The sequence below is a fragment of the Limulus polyphemus genome, unplaced genomic scaffold, assembly GCF_000517525.1.
Source record: "Limulus polyphemus unplaced genomic scaffold, Limulus_polyphemus-2.1.2 Scaffold1019, whole genome shotgun sequence".
Taxonomy (NCBI): Eukaryota; Metazoa; Arthropoda; class Merostomata; order Xiphosura; family Limulidae; genus Limulus; species Limulus polyphemus.
Window position 1 is genome coordinate 174,978 of NW_013666629.1, and position 7,142 is coordinate 182,119.

At 34.3% G+C, this 7,142-nt stretch overlaps 1 protein-coding gene across 1 annotated transcript in view; it reads left to right on the top strand.

Moving 5' to 3' along the window:
• The first annotated feature begins 3,674 nt into the window (after nt 1-3,674).
• LOC106461723 (5'-AMP-activated protein kinase catalytic subunit alpha-2-like) overlaps nt 3,675-7,142 on the top strand; it is a 25,387-nt gene continuing 21,919 nt past the window's right edge. Inside the window, exon 1 of the mRNA XM_013921572.2 lies at nt 3,675-3,919. Within this exon, the coding sequence (XP_013777026.2) occupies nt 3,811-3,919 (109 nt within the window). The 5' untranslated portion in view covers nt 3,675-3,810. The remainder of the gene's footprint in view (nt 3,920-7,142) is intronic.

The window sequence follows — 7,142 nt, forward strand, 5'->3', positions numbered from 1 at the left end:
GTGTTTAAGTTAATATGAATGTGGAAAATCTGTGTATTGCAAAGTTGTATTGAGAAAGAATAAACTAGTTTTATTTAAGAAAGGACTTGTATCACTGAAGTTCCTCTAAAAGAATGTATACCAGAAATTAACAAACGACAAGAGACGTAACAATATATATATACATGTATATATATTTACACACAAACACAAACACATGGTGTACCCGGTGTTTCATATGGTTGTGCTAGGAATATTTTCAGCCGTGCAGATTGAGATCTTTTTAATAACCAAACAGTTTTACTGAATATTTTCTTAACGTTGTTTCTTTACAAAAATACTGTTTTAAAGCATGAAAATGCAGACTGAAAGTGTAATGTGGAGTTGGAAAGCACAACCTACACAGTGAAACTTTGTAATTTGTTCACACTGTTACACGATTTGATAAAACTGTAATGTTTCTAAGGGAAGACAATGAATGTATTGGCAAAGGCTAACGGTCAAAGGTAAGATTAACTGTTTAACGTGAGTCAGCTTCACTGTGAAGGAACTGTTTGCAATCTCAACTCTCATTCTTTCTCACTGAAACTGGGTGCTTTTTACGTGACAATCAGATAGAATGCAATGGATGAGGTCACGTTGGAAATTATGGAGTGTGTGTGTGTGTTTCCCATTGTGTGGAAAGAACACCAGAGGGCAGCACATCCACAAGGTAGCTGGTTCAGTGGAAATCCATAGAACCCTGAGTATCTGGAAGTCCTTAGGTTTTCTAGACACACATTCTATGGGCGAGTTTCGGCATGAGTACATGTTATGCCTGTAAACATATCACCTGACCGGTACCTGATTTCATAGTTCGTGATCATAACTATCCATTACAACCCTTTTTAACCTATGAAGTTGGCTGCATCTTTGACCAATTAGAATTAAGTTAGCCTTGTATATGATTTTGGACTTTCAGTATTTAAGGTCAAGTTTCAGCTACAGTCAGTCCTTTGTCTTCAACTTTGATTAGGTGTTTCTGACCTAGTCTGCTCCAGTGCCCATTCCAGATTTTTCTTTGATTGAGACCTTGTTTAAGATGGATTCTAAAACAAGCTACAAATCCCTTCAACTGTCCAAGGCCTTTGTGTACAGTGAGGAGTTTGAAGTTGTTATAGAAACTTTAAATATTGGCCTGACTTTCACCATGAGCAAAGCTCATGGATGAAGACATGTTGCTAGTTGACACATCTGACATAGGAGTGCTCCCTGATTCTTCAACAGGTTGGTCCTGATGTCTCTAAAAGCCGAGATGCCTATGCTGAGGCCAGTGAAGTGTCCAAGGAAGTTTTCAGCTTCTGACTGTTTATCCCATTCCCCCTGGAAGAGTCTAACATCCAAGTATATCGATGACTAAATCTTTACCGCTGTTGATGATGTCAAAAAAGAGGAGATGAAAATCTAGGAGTGACAGGGCCTGGTGACTTATCTTGTTGTAGAGTATGCCAGCGCCATTAGGAGGAGACAATTCAAGAAGAGATTTTCTGTAAAAGGATTGTCCCAAAGGGCATCCAAGTCTTATGAATATATGGTGGGGTGGGCTACAGTACTACTTCAGCATCTAAGATTAAGGCAACAGTAGCTCAGACAAGCTAGTCAGCTCATGGAGAGGTTACAGCCATTAACAAGGAAACATCCACATACTGAGCTGAAAGTCCACGCTGGACTTATACTTTCATGAACAGCAAGACTACATCAACCAAACAACCATGAGAGACATCTCAGAAACATCCGAGTGTGGAACTCTCTTTCAAGCCAATGAAGGTAATGATGCACCAACCCACATTACAACATATACCAGTGCTCAAGGAGGTCGTCAGGAGATGAGTGCAAAGTGGACAGTGCCTTTGGGCCCTCTACAATAGGAGAAAGCTTGGCTGAGGTAAAAGATCACGCCTCTATCAAGATATAAGGTGGAGGTTCAGCACCTGTGGATCAAGCTAGCTGAAGTCAGTTGAGCCATAGAGAGAGCCTGAGATTATTTCTAGGTATCCACCACTGTCAGTCAAAAGATGGTGGCAGCACTGAAAACTTTGCGGAAGGAGTGAAGCCTCGACCATTGTCTGGGGTGAGTGTACATTCTGTTTATATTTAAATTACTATATTAGTTATTCTGCATATATTGTACTGTATTTAACTTGACGAGTGTCCTGTCTTTTGGATGCAGGAGTTTATGTTGAAGACAGGACCCTAACCATATTTTTAGATGTATGTATATATATATCTGTGTGTGTGTGCGTGTTTCTTTTTCTTCTTATTTGTTGTCCTCTCTCTTTCACTTATGTGGGTGTGTGTGGAAGAGCAGGAAGTAAAAGTTTCTTCTCTGTGTGGGTAGATACGTTTAAAATGCATTGATCCCTTTCTTTTACTTTTGTAGTTTTCTTTTTGGCTGTCTATACGCAATTTTTATATGTTTAACGTGTTACTACCCATTCATGTACACTGAGTGGTCACAAGTAAATAGACACCTAATTTTTCGTCATTTAACTGATTTATGCTAACTAATTTGTTTTCACAGAGCACTATATAAATGAAAATGGTCCGCACACTAACTATCTTGTGCTACAACATGCCTAGAACTCAAGCTTCTCTCGAATTGTCAGATTTTGTTAGCGAGGTCATGTGACTAATATCACGCCACTCCTTCTCTCGAACCTTCGTCAATTATCGGGAGACTACTAGATTGGGGGTAGTCTGGTATATATATATATATATAAGATGGTCACAACGTGATGGAACAGTGTGTAAGTAATGAGTAATTGAACTGCAGTCAGAGAGTATTGTTGAACTGAGCACGTGAGACGTTCGTTGTTATAGCGTTTGTTATAGAGCGACTGTTGAAATTAAGTGTATCGGTAAAGTTGTATTCGGAAAGAATAAACCAGTTTTATTTAAGAAAGGACTTGTGTCGCTAAAGTTTCGTCGGAACGAATTTACGGAAAATTAACTAACGAACGGAGACGTAACAATAGTTTTATTAGATGAATTAACTTTTAAACTTTTTACGTCAAATGGACGTGTTTATGTGTGGTGAAGATCAAAAGAAGCTCAGTTTTAATGCCTTTTGTCCTCAGTTAAGAATGGTGGAGGCTTTGTGAACAGCTTTTTTCTTGAAAAAGTTTAGGACCTATAACCTCTTTAAAATGTCAACTGACTACTTAAATCTTATTGGATCCAGGTTCTCCCTGTAAAGAACTATTTATTCCCAAACATAATTGGCCTATTTTATGAAAACACTGCACAAATTCTTGTTATTGAAATTGTTAAAGATTGGTTTAAAGATCACGAGGAATAGCTTAGACACATAACTTGGCCCTCGAAGTCACCGGATTTAAATGTTATCAATGGACAATTCTTGAAACCAAATTTCCAAGATTTCCACTACCATCACTTTATCAATTTGAAGCTTTGATGGACAAATGGTAAAACCCTTTTTAATGCTATATTATATACTTTTAATGCAACAATTCCATATTAATAAATAAAATGTAGAACTTAACAGGTATTTCCATTATTTTCTCCAACCTTGGTAAATAATTACAACAGAACTGAAACTGTTTGTTCTATCAGTTTAAATAATTTTAAAGTACCCAATTCTTTGTAGAGGGCGTTATTAACATAGTAATTGCATAATCTCAACTCAGGTTATTAATTGTTTTTCTAAAGTAGCACAGTTGTATGTTAATTTATTCTTGTTTTTAAATTGAAAAAAAATATTGTTCAAAAATTTTATTATAACAAATAATGCGGTTTTAATACTTTGAGGTACTTGCGTAAGTAAGTTTAAAAATGGCGGAGAAAGCACAAACATCAGGTACGTCGGCTCAACCGCTTGTGAAAATAGGCCATTACATTCTTGGAGAAACCCTTGGTATTGGAACTTTTGGCAAAGTAAAAAGTAAGTAAGACAGCGTTTCAGCTACATCATTATTAGTTTTCACTTACAAGCATTTATTAACACTGAATTTATTTCCCATGTTGCACTCGGAATTTCCAAATTTTACGAAGTTATTTGGGAAGTAAAGCTACTGTGCAGGGGCGAATGATACAGATATTACTAGTGGTACTGTGAATGTGATAGACATTTCGTATGAAAAATTTGTGAAACTTCGAATCAAGGGCAACATTCAGCTAAGCAGCGTGCGAATGCTCACGTAGCTAATGTTTAATCAAGCAGCAAATGCAATATTTTAAAATAATTTTCCCATTATTTGCATAAATTGAATGTTACACTTATTTTAGCAAGCAAAATAATAATTTAAAATATATTGTTTGTTTTATGTTAATTTGGAATATTCAAAAAAAGTACATCAATACAGTAAAAGAAAAAGCAAGATGACAAGAATATTTATTCTAAATCTGATTTCTAAACAACCACTAACTAGGCTTGTGTTAATGTAGCATGCTGTGATATGTAGTTGCCAGAGCAGCAGTTGTACGTGTAGAGACTTAATATTGTTTAACAACTTTCTGGAAGCTTTTACCAGTTGTTAATGTCAGTGATTTAGAAATATATGCATATATATTTATATATATCTTGTATGTAGTGTATTACTATTAATAGTGTGTAGAACAAATTATATACTATTACTATATCTCCTCATTTTGTGCTTAACCTTTAGTATTCAGAAATAGCTTAATATATTGCTCTTTTTGATTTAAATTAATTACATAGATAAAAGAATGGTCAGTAAATAATTTAACTTTGCTGATGATATTAAGGTTTTGGGTGTTTCTTGGCTGAGTGTGAGGAGGATGCTGCTAGTGCTACTTTACCATAGGATTTGGGTTATTTGGTGAGTTGGACAAATAAAGGCAGATGGCTTTTAATTAAAATAAATATAATGTATGTAATATATTGTAATTTGAATATAATTTTGATGGGAATAAACTTAACAGTATTATAGAAGAAAAGGATCTTAGTGCTCTAGTTGATCAGTCTCATCCAAACAATGTGCTGTTGCTAGTGGCAAGCAAATAAGATTTTTATTTGTATCAACAGAGATGTTGAATAAAAATTCTAAAGAGGTTATGATTCCATTGGTTATTTGTTTGGCCACATTTGGAATATTGTGTTTAATTTTGGCTTCTTACGTTAGAAAGGACATTGAATTGTTGAAAAGGGTTTGAAGGAGGACTACTAGAATGATACCTGGGATGGTAAGGTTGTCATACGAGGGCAAGTGAAGATTTCTGAAAGTGTTTTCTCTTGGAAAGATAAGAGTTAGGGGGAATTTGATTGAGGTGTTTCTAAGAAATTGATAGTGTTGATGCATCATCTTTATTGTAGTTAATGATGAGAATGGTAGGACTAGGGGACACAAATATAAATTTTGCAGAGTAGAAGTCATCTTCAGTTAAGATAGCTTTATTTTTCTATCGGGTGGTTAGCCTATGGAATGAATTACCTTCAGAAATGGTATGTGCAGTTAATTTAAGGGAAGGCTTGATAAATATTTGAATGATAAGGGCAGGCTTTCAGTGTATCATTTTAATTTTAAAGGTTTAGTTTAGTGGGTGGGACAGGCTAGATGGACCAAAAGGTCCCTTGTTGTCCTTAAATTACATTTATATGTGGTTAATTGCAAGTGATGAGGAGCTGAACACCATTACTTTGAAACAACATGCAAATATTGGAGTATGATAAATGTAATTTTGTTCTGTAAGGGAAGTTTTTATTTCCTGACTAAGTTTAAATTTTAACTGCCTAAGTTAACTCATTATTAAGAAACCACCAACAACAGTAACAAAAATATAAAACGATATATCCTAAGTGTTTTTGAGAGGTGGACCTTTCTTCATCAGGGTCAAATTGGGAATCCTGATGAAGAAAGATCTACTTTTTGAAAATGCTCTGGTTATGGGGGTTTTGAATATTTGTGTTTTGGATTTTTTTTTCTTCAACCTACATGCTTTTCCTAACATCATCAACAAAATTAAAAATCTAACTTAGTGAGGATTATAATATCCAGGACATGTAGGCTAAATGAATCAAATAAACCACAGCATGCTATAATTTCTCATGTACTTATGGAGTAATTAATAAATATTCCTTAATTAATGCACAATTTTAAAACATAAACTCATAACAATGAGCTATTAAACTAATTCACATTTATTACAATTAAATAACATGGATTAGAAATAGTAATGATTAAAATAGTTGGCTAACTTTGCCATCATGATAAGTAAAGGTTACTTTTTAGTCCCCAGTATAAGTTTTTGTCATTAATTGTGACTGTGAGAACACGTAACAAATATAGTTGAAGTTTATCCCTTCACAGACAGTTACCTGTTAACCAAAGAATAACCAGATGCCTATATAAGTCCCACCAGATTTTTACACACATTTTTGCAAAGTTATTTATGCACCTAGTTGCTTGTGTGTCCATGAATATGTTGGAACAGGATTCCTAAGAACATTTAAGTCACCCAAAAAAATACTATCAATATTAAAATTAATTCCATTGTTTACTTTGGAGATTTGTGTGTGTTTTATATAGAGAAGGAGTGATCAATATGATGTAGTACATGCATTGTGGGCCTCAGCAGTAGTGAATGGTATAAAAACAAATCAGTAATTTAAGGGTTAAAAATATATGTGAATGTAAATGAACAGTGTGCTTGCATACAATCATCATGCCGACCAGTTTACTGGTTTATCATGAACCATGATAGTGGCTCATAATAGTGTTTGCCCAGGAATTTTACAAAACTTCTAATAGAACATATGAACAAAAACTATCTTAAAAAAGCTGACTTGTTTTTGAAACAACACTCAAGACCTTCTATTTCAATGGCTGAGGCTGCTAAAATATTGATAATACCAAAAAAGTTGATTTTCTGATTGTTAAAAAAATTCTAAATTCCTCCATTTGTTCTTCATATTATTATTATTATTATTATTATTCATAAAATTCTTGTTTCATAAGCCTACAGAAGAAATGGCTATGAATATATTATTCAAACCTGGGCAAACCTATTTAAAAAACAACAAAAAACTCCTGCACTAGGTACACTCCATTAAAATTGATAAGTACTATAGACATGGAGTCAAAATAGGGATTTGTCGCTTGAGAAAATAATGTAGACACTATTTCCAGCCTATTTTGTTAACTTTT